We start from the raw sequence: 14,479 nt of genomic DNA on the forward strand, positions 1-14,479 counted from the left end.
CTGTGTCAGGCTTTCCATGCCTCCTTCCCTGACTAGTTCCAGCCAAGAGAGGCTTGTGGGCCTGAACCCCACTGCCCCTTTCTTCTTCAGGTCCTGCCATGTGCTCTTCACATCAGCCCCGCCTCCTCCGCACCCCATGTGGGAAGCCCATATCCCTGTGACCGTGTTCTCCATGCATTCTAAGCACTGCAGGGTTCTGAGCTTGAGGCCTACACCTGCAGCTTGGCCTATGCCCTCCTTAGACCACTGCCTCCACCAGGCCTGGCACTGACCCTGCTCAAGGTGCCCGGCAAATGCTAGTAAAAGGAGCGAGGGAGGGAGAAAGATGGGAGAAGGAAGCGTGGGTATATACATAGCTAACTCTCCTGGTAAAGGAATCGCCTCTTACCTCTGTCACCTTTCTCTCCAAACCCAGCTGGCCCTGGTTCACCACGAGGTCCCATGGGACCTTCACGCCCTCTCTGGCCCACAGGTCCTTCCATTCCAGGCTCTCCTACAAACAGAAATGGCCGTGCCAGGGTGAGGACCTGAGCTGCAGCAGAGGGCTCTGCAGGCAGCATGTCTCTGGCAGGACGCCTGCCTGGAGTCTCTGCACTGGTCCCCTGAGCCTCCCCTTGACCCCTGCTGCCCAGGCTCAACCCAGAAGCCAGAGTGACCCTTTGAAAATGCAAGATCACCCCTGCCCCAAATCTGCAAGTGGCTTCTCACCTTATGGGAAGGAAGGAAACAACATCTTTACAAGGACCTCCAGGGCCCCACGTGGTCAGCCTTGCTCACTGCCCTCCCTCTGGACTCTCTACCTCCCTGCTGGGTTCCAGCTGAGGCCTCCACATCTCCTTCTTCTCCTCACAGCTCCTTGACCAGTGGGCACACCCTTGCTCCACGGCCTGTGGCTGCTCCTTCTGCCTGGAATGTTTCCCCCAACATCTCCTCATGCCAGGCTCCCTCACCCCCTTCAAATCTTTGCTCAAATGGCACCTTCTTGGTGAGGCCTTTTCTGACAGCCCCCTCAGGACTCCCAGTGTCCTGTCTCTCCCATTTCTGAGCCACCTCCTGCCCTGTCATGCACTTCACTTCTTTATCATGTCTACTGTCTTTCTCCCCCACCCAAACGTAAGCAGGGGTTTATCTGTTTTGTTCACCGATGTCTCCCCAGCACCTAAAATAGTCTGGCACACAGAAGCCACTTAATAAATGTTTATGGAAGGAAGGAAGGAAGGAAGGAAGGAAGGAAGGAAGGAAGGAAAGAAGGAAGGAAGAAAAGAAGGAAGGAAGAAAAGAAGGAAGGAAGAAAAGAAGGGATGGGGAGAAGGGAGAAGGGAGGGAGGGAGGAAAGGAAGGAGGAAGGGATAAAGTGGTTCTTACCCATGCTGCCTTTTTGTCCCTTTGGTCCTTCTGAACCTGGGTGTCCCACGAGCCCAGGGATACCTGTGGATACATGAAAATACCTCAGCCCTATTGTCCTCCCAGAACCTGGGAGCCAGGACTGAGCAGCCTGCAACACCAGCCACACCATCAGAGATTCCATACCTGGAGTCCCAGGGAGCCCTCGATCTCCTGTGGGAATAAAGATAAGAGAGAAGTCAGCAAGAAGACTTGGGTCACCAGGTGGGATTCAGGCAGGATTGCCAAATGTAGCGAATAAAAGCACAGGTTGCTCTGTGAAGTCTGAATTGCAGATAAACATTGGATACATTTTTAGTATAAGTATGTTTTATGTAATAGTTGGGACATACTTATAGTGGAAAATTATTTGTTGTTTATCTGTAATTCGCATTTAACTGGGCATTCTGAATTTTATGTTAACTGCAGGCTCAGGGGTCCAGGACCATTAGCATGGTTGGGGGGAGGGGTGGAGTGTGTGGGCTGTCTAGTGGAGTCCTGGGGGAGGGGTGCTGTGGACGTGACGCAGGGTGGGTGCATGGGGGCAGGAATCCTGAAAAGAAGAGGACCATCAAGTGGAGGAACCCCATTCCTACACAGGGATCTCTTGGGAAGAGAGGCAATCCTGTCACCTTTAACAGCAATTCTCAGAGTAAACTACAACTCTGGACTCAGAACCACCTGGGTGGTCAAAACTGCAGACACCTGGCCCCACCCACCTATACCTGCTGAATCAGAGGCTCTGGAAGTGGGGCCCAGATCTTCTGTCAATTCTCATACACACTGAAGTTTGGGAACCCCACTCAGCCAGCTCAAGGGGCGCTGCTGTGATCCCTGAGACTGGGAACCTCTTCCTCCCACCATGGGCCTGTCCTATTGATTGCCAAACTACTTTTCTGAGGAAATATATCAATTTCTTACAGCACATAAATGTGTGCCACTCAAGTTAGCATGAGATTGTTCCCCAATTAACTAATACTGTGGGCACCCGTCCCTGTGACTATGTCCTGCACGCCCCCTGAAGGCCGGTGGCATTGCTGCGACTGGATTTCTCCTCCAGGAGCTCAGTTCACTACAGCTGGGTTCTATCCCAGCCTTCCTGGACTGAGACCCCTGAGAGCAGTGGCTAACCTGGGATGGTGGTTTCTGACCTGATTCATCAGAATAAAAACCTGGGGGCACAGGGGGTCTAGCCCTAGAGCAGGCGTCCCCAAACCTCGGCCTGCAGGCCACATGCGGCCCCCTGAGGCCATTTATCCGGCCCCGCTGCACTTCCGGAAGGGGCACCTCTTTCATTGGTGGTCAGTGAGAGGAGCACTGTTTGTGGCAGCCCTCTAACGGTCTGAGGGACAGTGAACTGGTCCCCTGTGTAAAAGTTTGGGGATCCCTGCCCTAGAGCATCTCCTTCAGGAATATCTGATTCATAACAGGGCCTAGGAGTCTGTATTTTTAGAAATCTCCAAGGGTGTGGGGGGTTGTGTAGTAGCAGGACCTCAGACTGCCCTTTGGAGCTGGGGGAGATGCAGGCCCTTGGCACAGGCTGCCTGAGAACCCCTGGAGTCCTGAGAAGGGGAAAAGGACAGGGATGTAGAATCCTGCTCTGTCGTGAGGCCCCTGCCCCACCAAAGCCCAAGGGTCTGCAGGCTGCTCTGCCATCCATGGTCCTACTGTGGAGGGAGATGGCCAGAGAGTGTGAGGGGGGTTCTCTGAAACTTACTGATTGCTTTAAACCATCATCCCTCATTAATATTTAAGGTAAAAATTACCTTTAGGGCCTGGACTTCCTATGTCACCTAAAAGAAGAAAGATAAAAAAAGTATGAATGGGGTGGGAATGCAAGGGCCTTTCTCTTGAGTATTGAAGACTAGCAGACAGTAGGTGAACCACATTTCAAGGTGAGCAGGCATGGGGTGTGAGTTCCTCTCAGTTTCTGTCTGTGCCACTTAGCACATCACTGGGCCTCTCAACAGATGCCTTAGGTCCTTTCTCATTCTGAGATATTCTGACTGTAAAGCTAATCCTCAATCCTCCTAACAGACACTGTAAGATTTTCCCACTGGTCATCATTCAATTTGGAAAAAAGGCCCTGGCCTGTAGTGTCGGTCTGGCTTGTGGAAGTCCGTGGTTCCATTCCTGGTCAGGGCACACAGGAGGAGTGACCATCTGCTTCTCCACCCTTCCCCCTCTCCTTTCTCTCTCTCTCTCTTCTCTTCCTGCAGCCATGGCTTGGTTAGAGCAAAGTTGGCCCAGGGTGCTGAGGATGGCTCCGTGGCCTCACCTCAGGTGCTAAAATAGTTTGGATGCTGAGCAATGGAGCAATGGCCCCAGATGGGCAGAGCATCGCCCTCTAGGGGCCTTGCCAGGTGCATGCAGGAATCTGTCTCTCTACTTCCCAGCTTCTCACTTAATAAAAAAAGAAATTTGGAAAAACTTTTCTAATCCACCCAGAAATACGGCTCCAAGTTCAAGAAATGAGAGGGAAAGGGCTCCATTAACCACAATACCTTTAGGGCCGGGGCTTCCTAGGAGATTGCCTACAAGAGAAAGTGAACCCCGAGTTAGTAACACAACTTCTGTGTGACAGGATCATTGGATTATGGGAAGAACCGGAGGCTAGGACTAGCAAACAGATTCTAAAATGTGCTAGTTGTATGATCTTGGGCAATGCTCTCCAGACATCAGTTTTCCCAACAGTAAAATGGGTTCACAATACTGGTCCTCCCTCTCTCCCTCCCAGGACCATGGAGAGCACTCCTGCGGAGGGAGGGTGAGAGTCCCCTGAGGGGCACCGCTCTGCACACAGGCAGGAGCAGTGAGGGGGAGCAGGCTGGCCCTTTGACCCGTGGCGTGCTCACCATTCTCTTGCTCCGTCCTAAGCTTGTCCCTCACGAAGAACCAGAGCGCCTCCTGACCGTAGCCATCCAGCCCCAACTTGCCCAGGCTTGTGCCTGTGCCGGGCAGCACGCCCTGCAGCCGCTCCTTGTTGCTCCTCTCGATCTGCTCCGTCAGCTGTACCCCGCTCCTGACACGCTCCAGCTCGTCCACGCGTGCCTTCAGCTTCCGCACCTCCTCGGCTGGACCAGGACAGGCAGTGTCAGCCAGGGGCTGAGCCAGTGCATCCCCAGCAACACCCACTCCCCACGAGGAGCCTCAACTAGGGGCTCTGGGGTTCCTGGCAGTGTCATCCTGCTGCCATGCGGGAGACATTTTGTTAGAATGCTACCAGCCAGATTAGTGACTCAAAACTGTCACCGAGCCTTAAAGGAAACTGGACCAGGGGTCAGTTTTCTCATCTGAGATGGTGGTAGTGCTGGCCGTCATTCTCCCTGGGAGCTGCTGGGAGCCCAACAGAGCACGGAGGGCAGGACTGCTAGGAGAAGGCACAGCCTGACCACTCAGGGCAGCTGGTGATGATGGCTGCAGGGACAGAGGCCTGAGAACCTGGAGCTGCATTAGAATCCCGGCTCTGTCACTGAGCTGGCCTTGGGCCTTGGTCAGGTGCCTCCTGGAGCCTAAGTTTCCTCATCTGCAGTAACAAGGGGTCTGCACTGAAGACCTCTGGCCCCTTTGCCCAAACACATGGGTCACTGGCTGATTCCTGCCCTTTGAATGAGCAGTGGGACCTGCTGCCCTGCCACTGTTGCCACATACCCAGAGCAATGAGGCCGAAGAGCAGCCCCAGGAGCAGCAGCCAGGTGAGCAGCAGGCCCAGCAGCCACTTCCACCAGCTGCAGCAGGAGCCGCAGGGGCACCAGGCTGGCGCTGCCCCCCACGGGCCTCCAGCCATGCCGCCACCGCCGCCGACTTTGCCGCCGCCACCTTGAACGCCTCCAAAACCGTTATGTCGGTCATAGCTGTGGATCTCTATGGAAGGGAGAGAAAGTAAGGTGCTTGCGGGTGGCTCTTGCTTTCTTCCCTCTAAATCCTTCATTTTTGGTGACTTCCTGTGGGCCTGAGTGAACGTAAGTGGCTCTTTCATGTTCCTGCGTCTGATGAAGGAAGAGGCTGGATCTTGGACCCAAACAGGGCCCTGGCTGGCGAAAAGCAGAAGTCTGAAAATCTGGGCTTGACTCTGAGATGGTCACTTAACATCTGTTTCCTTTTTATTTATTTATTTTAAAATAAAATGAGGTTAAAAGATTACTTACTTCTAGGATAGGTGTTGAATGAAATGAGAGGCATGGAAGGTGATTAGCAGAGGATGTAGCCCAGAGTGCTAGGTTTAAGTTTTGATTATGAACTTTGAGCGGCCACCACCTGCATTTTAGTAGGCCCACACCAAAGGCATTCCTGTCTCCTCGTCTCAGTATTTACAACTCTTTCTTTGTAATCTCCAAGTGCCTAGAATTACATTCAGCACTTATAGGGTACCGAGTAAATATTTTTGTCTTTTTATAAAACTGTTTTTGGTATCTAAAATGGGGTGCTCCCCCTTGCTCTGCCTCTTTACAGGGCTAGACGAGAGTGTACAGGGCTAGATGTGTGTGGGTTACAGTCACCTCGGAGCCTGTGTCAGTGTGAGGGGGTGAGACAGCAGCAGCCCTGCTGTGCTGATCCTGCCACGTGGGGAGACCCTGGACCCGAGGGCAGACAGTGGGTGCCTAGAGGTGATGGGGGAGCTATGAGCAACAGTCCCTGAGCTAAGCTTCTTCTGCAGCCTGCTCTAGCCCTGGCCTGCCCCCTCCACCACCTCCACCCTGCTCTGCTCCAGCCTTCAGGGACACTCTTTCGAGTTGGGTGGCTCAGGTGGGCACTGGGTCCAGGCCAGGGAGCCTTATCTGCTCCATTCACCATAACCACCCCCATTGGCTTCTGTCACCACAGGCCCCACCGTCCTTTCCTACCTGCAGAGGCTGCCTTGCCCTTTGTGGACACGGTCTTCACATCTCCTGAAAGACAAACACCAAGAACACAGGTTTTGACCTGAGCTTTTAAGTGTGAGGAGCCCACAAGACAGCCTGTGTGTAGATTTCAGGCAGTGCTTTAGGTAGATATGCACCTTGAGTAATTATATGGATACAGACATGGCTTGGCAAACAGTTAATGGTGGAAACAAGCAGCATCGTAACCCTCTTGTGACCTGAAATCTTTAAAGCCCTAGACATTTTCAGAGGACTATATTAAGGGTGGCCTTTGCTTTCAAACAATAAATGTGCTTGTGAGAAATGACTCTTGATATTTTTGGTTAAGGGACTTTGAATGCAAGTTCCTAACCTGGGGTGTAAGGAACCCGACAGCAATTACAGGCTTGAAGGAGGGCTGCTCATGAGTTCCTGATGCTACGTGACCACTGCATGTTTGTGGGCTCGTGTGGAGTTGCTGGGAAAGTTGTTTACAGCTTTCATCAGGTTCTGAAAGGGTCTTTTGGCTCCAGTGCCCCACTTCCACCCCTAAAATGTAAGGAACTATGAACTGAGACGACTTAGGAGAAGGCATTGTCAGGACTGTAATTGATTTCATTTACATATATCTAAAAATGTCCTCAATGTACTTTTCCTGTTCTTTGTGATCCCCCCTGAAATGAGTGATTTGGAGAGATTTGTTTAGGACCCAAAGCAGTGTAGCAATGTGTTTATCTGGGAGATGATCCAGATATCTGGGAAGGAAAAAATAAAGCTAGCAAGTGCTTTGCAAAGCATTTTTTTATTAGTTCTGAATGTTAAGGGAGGATGAGTAAGGTGAGGGAAAACAATACCACTGTTGACCTCACACATGTCATAGGAAAGCTTTTGCTTCAATACTGTGCACGCACAGATCGAGAGGAAGTGTGTTAAAGCACAGCCTCTGACACAGCAGGCCTGGGTTGGGGCCTGGGACCCTGTGACATGCTCCCCGTTGCTGCCACTGCTGCAGGTCCAGGGACCACACTTTGAGCAGGGAGGGCCCAGGAGACAAATACATAAGTGAAATGTGTATGAGCTAAAGGCAAGGCGGTGGTGATCAGATTGGGTCTTACCGTTAGTTTCCGAGATGAGGTTGGTGTTAGCGGTGCACGCAGCTTGCTTTTCCTTTTTCAGGGTGTCCTCTGAAAAAGAAGCTGCACATACAGCCCATGAGCGCCTGGGCCGCCTCTCCCTGCTCCCCAGCCCCAAGCTGGTCCTGTCCCCCTGGGAGGCAGAGGGCAGCCCAGCAGGGAGGAAGGAGACCCAGCTCCCCTGGGGTTCATCCCTCCATCTGTGTTTGTGGTTGGCAGTCTTGCTGTTGTTGTCTGAAGACCCGTCTGGGAGCTCTTCCCTAGAATTTTCCTGGCTTGTCTGCATTCAAAGCAGACTCTGGGAACACCCTATTTAGGCAGGTATTCTTTTCATTTGAGTGGATAACTATGCTTTCACTATTAAAACATCTCAAACCACCTTGCTAGAACATTGGGCCCCCTACCCTGCCCGCCTCTCTTCTGAAACCCGAGGCACCTGGGCTCCCACGTACTTGCAGCAATGCTGGCGGGGGAGGCTGTGAAGACCTTCCCGCTGTCCTTGGTCATGATCAGCAGCTCCATCTCCTTCTTAGCAGGCACGTTGTCTTTCTCCAGGATCAGGAATTTACAGTCCTTGTGCAAGAGGTCATCATTCTGGACACTTGTGGTATAGGCTAGAAAGGGAAGAAGTGGGCGAGGAGGGAGGAAAAGGTGCCAGGGGAAGGCAAAAATGACCAGAAGAGGAAGGAGAAGGAAGGGAAGAGGGAGAAGAAAAGAGAGATTAGTGGGCGTGTCCAGGGGTCTCGGTCTATCTGAGAGTGCCTGCTTAGAAGCATCTTGGGGACCAAAGACAACCTCCCCTGCTTGGCTGGGCCTGGTGCTGAGGGTGGGTCCATGTCAGAAGTACCGAGTGACTGGCCTCTGGGCTGCCTCCCACCTGGATGCTACAGGGTCATTAGTGAATGGACAACAGTCCCGTCATCAGACAGGTTCTTTTTTAACTCAGTGGGTTCAAGTGGGGGGTTTTCCTGACCACCCCATCTAATATACACACATTCTCTTTTCTACCACCTCACCTATTTCTTTACTTATTATCTTATGTACTGCCAACCTGTTTATCTGCCTCCACTGCAACTGCCAGCCTGGGAGAGCAGGAACCTAGCCTGCTGTGTTCATGTCTGTGAACTAGGCACTTAGGATGTCTGGAAGGTTATACACTTGGATCAGAGCAATGGGCCAGCAGCCCAACTGATAGATTCTACAAAAAGTAGGGAGGGTGTGGCAGCTTTGACGGGCTCCTTGGTTCTTGTGATGGTGACACAAAACAGGAGCAGATCAGGGGCTTCCAGACAAGAATGGGAGCTGGGGTATAAGTGTCTGACCCTAGGCAGGTGTGGAGGGTGGAGCTTCCTGGCCCCCTGGGACAGAAAGTTCAAAGTAAGATCAGGGAGATGCTCATCTCTGCTCAGTTCTGGAAAAAACTGAGAGGCCCATTTGCAGACCTTAGACCACCAATGGCTTATATTCCCTCCTCCCATATGCCACGTGTCACCACAGAGCAGTTCTCCCTGTACTGCAGCACTCACCAGTAGAGGTGGACATGCCAGTGCTCACAACAGCAGGGCTCTGGGGTATGTTTTTCTTCACACCGTATGCTGCAAGAGAGGCACCACTGAGTGAGTGAGACCAGTGTGGGAGGGACCAGCTCTATGTCTCTATGTCCGCCAGCCTGGCCAGCCCTGGCAGACAGACAGTCTCCCCACGTGGAGGAAGACAATAATAATGACTGAATAATGAAATAAAGAATAATGAAATCAACTCTTGAGTCATGGGGGCAGCAATGAGAGTGTAGATGGGACTCTTTTTGGTATAATTCTCAACCTTCATCTAGAGGTCACCTCCTCCATGAAGTCTTCCTAGACCTTCCCACATCACCTTCCCTGCAACCACACTCCTACAACCCTAACACCTACTCTGTACAGTTTGAGTCATGCTGTCTTATAGAGTCCCCCAAATTGTTTCATGCCTATTATACTTTCCACTACAACTAAACAACAAGCAAGTTGAGGACCAGGGCTAAGGCTCAGGCCTTTTGTGTCCACCTTCCCCCAAATTTGCACAGGGGTAAACCATAAAATCAGCCAGATGCTTGATTTGCAGTGACAGGACTGTCAGGGAATGCAGTATGTCACGGAGATATACATGTACAGGTGACATCCCACAGCAGTGCTCCCTGTGGTTTCACATGTCTGAACCAACAGATGATCAAGGTTGTCATCTTTAAGTTGGGCATGGGGGCTGTTTCTTTAGTTGGAAAGGTTGGATGATTTTTAGGGACAGCTTGGTCCTCTGATTCAGTTGTTGAAAAGGGATATTGTGAGTTATAGCTGCAAAGAGGTGTTACTGCTCAACTCCTAAGCTCCAAACTTTAGCTACTGACTTGTGGAGGTGGTGGCCGTGCCATGGGACAGGGCGGATGAGCTGGGAGCCAGATTGTTCTGCATGCCAAACACTGTGAAAGGAATCGAAGAGAGGTGAGTGCAGGTGCAGAAGGGAGGGGCCTCAGCTCAAGGCAGCTCCCCACAGCATCCCCAATGCACTTTCAGAATAAATACATTTGCATATCACAGAGATTCCCAAACTTTCTCAGTTCTTACATTCCAAGCGACAGCAATTTCTTTTGTACCCCACCTCCCCACTCCAGGCCACCAGTTACTAAGTTTATTTGTTGAGTAGTTAGGTCCACACAACTTCAAGTGGTAGTTGGCACAGGGTCTGAAAGATTTCACTGTATTTAAAAAGACCCTTGAAATTTAAAAATATCCCAGGGTTCCCTGTTCCCTACAGCACCCTCGGGTGCCTTGGTGTACAGTGTGGGAACTGTGGGCATAGAATACAGACACAAGGGGTTCAAAGGGCATAGACTTGGCAGAGCTCTCATTTTCCCCTGAACTCTTCCTTCTGACTCAATCACATCAAGCCCCCTCCCCCACTGCCACCACCATTTTGGTCTCTAAGGGTGGTTGTTTGTAACAATGTGTAGAAGCTCACTGTTCCCCAGTCAATGGTGTCTCTTTTCCATCCTATCTAGTGTTTTGGGTACAAGATGGCAGACCCAATGTCCTCAGTCAAGACTTTGCAAAGGAGAATAGCGACAGCAGAAGAAATGAGGCATGAACCAGGTGTCCTCTGGGTTTGATGGGATGCTAGTTTGGAAGTGTTGAAGGCCAGAATGGTAAGTTTGCACATGGAGACATGCCAAACAAGTAAATAAGGAGGCCCACATTGTATTCATTAGTCATAATATTGTAGGGAGAAGGCACATTCCTTTAAAAAAAAAAGATGTAGCTGGTGTCTTACATACAAGCTGCTGCAGTGTATGTGGAAATTAGGTGAATAAATTTGAGCTGCCAATGAACTATTATATTTATTTTAAAAATTCAGAGTGAGAGCCTTCTAATTTGACAATGTTTTTTACCTGAAATGTCCTGAGCCATACCTCACTTAGCTTCTTTATTTCCACCTGTCTACCTCTCAGAGAAAACATGTAGGTGTGGTCTCTGGCCCCTCCCCGCTAGGCCTCTACCTTGGGGACTGAGCTGTCTCTCAGATTGAGGGCTGCCTCTGTTCTTTCTAATGTAGCCCCCTGGCCACTGCCTCTGTGATGATGCAAATGCAGGAATATCCTTGTGCTTCTGGGCAGAAAGGACATTTTCTCTAGAAACCATTAGATTTTCCTCACCAGGAAGGAACATCCCTATTTTTTCTGTTTTTAGAGCAAACCCTCTGGAAAAGGTGACTGATGCTGGCGAGCACTGACCTGAAGAGCAGGTGCTGATTCCAGGGTGTAGAGTTGGGGAGCAGGATGCCATGTTGTTTGGAACTCCAAAGACTGCTGGGGAGGAGGAAGGCTGGTGAGAGTGATGTCCAGCCCAGAATAGAGGGTACCATAGGTGCTCCAGAAGAAACTCCAGGATTGCATTTTTATATTTTGTTAACTTTGTTTTTAGAAAAATCTTAGGCTCTTGCCTTGTAGCAGAGAACCAACCATACATTAGTCTTAGGTCATAGCTAAGGGGTGGTCACAGGTTGGTCAGGTCTCGAGTGGACATTGGCTCTGGCCAAAGCCCCACTTGTCAGTGACTATTTTACAGAAAATGAACCTGACACCCAGAGAAGTTAAAGAACTTGCTCAAGGTCACACAGTTAATCCACGAGAGGTGAAACTAGGCTCCGTGCATCTGTTTTTGTTCTCTCCCACTGCAATTTTTTTAAAGGTCTTTAGTTTATTTATTTATTTTTTTTACAGAGACAGAGAGAGAGTCAGAGAGAGGGAAAGACAGGGACAGACAGACAGGAACGGAGAGATGAGAAGCATCAATCATCAGTTTTTCTTTGTGACACCTTAGTTGTTCATTGATTGCTTTCTCACATGTGCCTTGACTGTGGGGCTACAGCAGACCAAGTAACCCCTTGCTCAAGCCAGCAACCTTGGGTCCAAGGTGGTGAGCTTTTGCTCAAACCAGATGAGCCCATGCTCAAGCTGGCGACCTCGGGGTCTCGAACCTGGGTCCCCCGCATCCCAGTCTGACGCTCTATCCACTGCACCACCACGTGATCAGGCTGCATTTTTTTTTGATGCACTGTACAATATAGTTCTTTTTATAGAGGACACACAAAAAGAAATCTTTAGAGACTGAACTGAACTCAAGATCTAGTGGAAAACCCTTGGGGTGTTTGGCCACAGAAAGCCCCTCTAGGAAGCCTTGGGAATGGTGAACGCCAGCAGAGTCACTCAGCTCCAGGAAAAGGTGTGGAGGGCTCAGGGGCAGGAGGCGATGTACACTGCATGTCACATACCCGATCCTGCAGAATAGGCATTGGTGTTGAGGAGGGACGAGCTGTGGGCTGTCATGTTGTTGTGATAGGCACCCATGGAGGACCCTGCTGGCAAGGTGGAGGACCACATGTGGGAGGGAAGGTTGGCATCCAGCATGGTGGCATCATAGGTGCCGGACACTGGAAACAGACAGACAGACTCACATGCACACACGCTCCAATGAGACAAACCAGGACTCTGTGCTGGGGTGACCCCGTTGGCTCGGTGTACTGGGACTTTCCTGGTCTAGCCCTGAAGGTCTCACTATTCCAGAAACTCCTAGTCCAGGGTGCACCAGGGCTATTGGCCTTCCCACTTCTGTCTGAAACTTGGAGCCGATGCAAACTCGATCTCTTGGGTTAGAAATTCTTATGGGCCCTTGATGAAATCTGAAGTGGATAACTTTTACTCTGGGGTTGCCTATTTCTCCTTCTAAGTCACCCTCCCCACCTCCTGGTGTGCTGTCCCCACAAACGTTCTCATTCTCTATTTGTTCCTGTCTCTACCTTCAAAGACACCAGGGGGCTGTGAATGAGGCCCCACAGCAAATGGCAACAGTAGAGTGCCAGGAACACAGCAAGCGCAGGGAGGGAGCCCTCACTTCTGAGGCCACACCTCCAGAGGGCAGCCTTCTCTGGTTAAACTCTCCTTGCCAATGAGACCCAGGTGCACTCTGCCCCCAAGGGAAAGTTTTGGTGCTTCTCCAACTCAGAAGCCAATTCTCCTGTTCCTTATTTGAGAGGGAACCAGTCACACAGGCCATAAAGTGCTCTGAGGTTTTGGTTTTGTATTAAAAAAAAAAAAAGATCACAATCTCAAAGTCCCCCGCCTCACCCCAGTAGCAAAAGTCAGGAAAGCTTCACATCCTAGCAGAACGGGCTTCTTTGCTCATCTCTCTCAAAGGAGCTTCTCATTTCTCGTTCTGCCTCCCAAAGAGCCCACCTCTCACTTGATAGGCATGTGATGTGAGTGTTGAACAACGCTTGTCTGGCCTGACTTCGATCTCTTGGTTATCTGTTTGACTGCCCCTATGGCCTCCCCTCCACGAGGGCAGTGGTAGTATCCACCGTGTTCACGGCCTTCCCTCAGTGCCCACTGCTTGGCGTGGAGGAGGCATATAGTAAACACTCACTGAATGAATGAATGAAAACATGACAACTTTTCCCGATATTCTTCATTAGGGGAACCTGGGCAACACATTCCCAGGAGACGTCTGGAGTCTCCTGGATAGAATTTTGGGATGTGCAGCCTGACTACAGCGTGCACCTGGGATGGCTGACCAGACGGGAGTGAGAAAGGCAGAGCCCACGCAGTCACGTTGCCTAAAGGGCAGTGCTTTGCCACAGTCTGGAAGGCCTGCCAGGGTATAGTTGGATTCTTGGGCTAGGTCCAATATGCCACCTTGTACCCTTCCCTCCATGGCAGCCCCGGGCTTTGGGCTTACCTGAGTGGGAGCTTGCTGTCACAGTTTTGGTCTCCACAGTGCCTTTTTTGGGGATGGGGAGTGTGCTGGAGGAATTCCGGGTGGGGCTCACGCTGGCTGATCGGCTCCCCTTGAGCAAACGTTTAACTTCATCCAGTTCCGTCCCTGTGAAAGAATCCCCACATTTTCCACTAGGCCCAGGATTCTTTCCCGAGTTCAACTGCAGTGGGAGTTACATTCATAGCATTCTGAATACTAGGGAGGAGGGCATCTGCTTTGCATGCTGGGCCATTTTTGTCAGCCTTCTGATCTTTGCATTTTGTCAATTTATAACACTTATTAACCTGGCACTCTGTAATATTAATGGCCTCATAAATATAGTGCCTCTACAAGGAGAGGTCAAAGTCGTCGGTGGATATTTCCCAATTATACCTCATCAGACACCACAGGGATGAGTTTGTGGCTGGAAGACACTGTCATCTTAGATCAAGGAAAATTTGCACCCAGGGCAGTTAGAGAAACAGACCCCTTGAAACAAGTGGTTCAATAGTGATTTCAACCTCTGCACAGGAACCCTCAGGTGTCGGGTTCCTGACCTTGAATGCTCTGTAGTGTCAAAGGAAATTTGTGGCCAACATTATGCTGCTTTCATTTGAGTTAATTTCAAGTCTGTCTGTCTGATATTATTTGTAGTGAGGTTACCCAGTGGAGAAGGCTCCCTGTGCCTTCCAATGTGGCAAACAGGAGAGAAGGCAGGAAAGAGGAATGTATAGTGCAAGGGCAATGCATAAGAGAAGACAGAGATTTGTAGACAACACGTGCTGGAGGACTGCCCAAACCCCCTCCCATGAGACCACCATCCTTGGGACTCAGCACCTCT

At 50.7% G+C, this 14,479-nt stretch overlaps 1 protein-coding gene across 3 annotated transcripts in view; it reads right to left on the bottom strand.

Moving 5' to 3' along the window:
• COL17A1 (collagen type XVII alpha 1 chain) overlaps positions 1–14,479 on the bottom strand; it is a 50,858-nt gene that overhangs the window by 21,893 nt on the left and 14,486 nt on the right. For 2 of the 3 annotated variants that reach the window (XM_066240337.1, XM_066240338.1), the window contains 15 exons: positions 13,621–13,764; positions 12,158–12,316; positions 11,118–11,192; positions 9,738–9,809; positions 8,884–8,952; positions 7,810–7,971; positions 7,340–7,420; positions 6,228–6,272; positions 5,035–5,247; positions 4,239–4,457; positions 3,888–3,917; positions 3,150–3,176; positions 1,531–1,557; positions 1,366–1,428; positions 389–493 (listed from right to left, as the gene is read on the bottom strand). In XM_066240337.1, coding sequence (XP_066096434.1) covers positions 389–493; positions 1,366–1,428; positions 1,531–1,557; positions 3,150–3,176; positions 3,888–3,917; positions 4,239–4,457; positions 5,035–5,247; positions 6,228–6,272; positions 7,340–7,420; positions 7,810–7,971; positions 8,884–8,952; positions 9,738–9,809; positions 11,118–11,192; positions 12,158–12,316; positions 13,621–13,764 — 1,491 coding nt within the window. The remainder of the gene's footprint in view (positions 1–388; positions 494–1,365; positions 1,429–1,530; positions 1,558–3,149; positions 3,177–3,887; positions 3,918–4,238; positions 4,458–5,034; positions 5,248–6,227; positions 6,273–7,339; positions 7,421–7,809; positions 7,972–8,883; positions 8,953–9,737; positions 9,810–11,117; positions 11,193–12,157; positions 12,317–13,620; positions 13,765–14,479) is intronic. The other variant, XM_066240339.1, reaches the window with a different exon arrangement.

Source organism: Saccopteryx bilineata, chromosome 7, assembly GCF_036850765.1.
Source record: "Saccopteryx bilineata isolate mSacBil1 chromosome 7, mSacBil1_pri_phased_curated, whole genome shotgun sequence".
In the NCBI taxonomy this organism is placed as follows: domain Eukaryota; kingdom Metazoa; phylum Chordata; class Mammalia; order Chiroptera; family Emballonuridae; genus Saccopteryx; species Saccopteryx bilineata.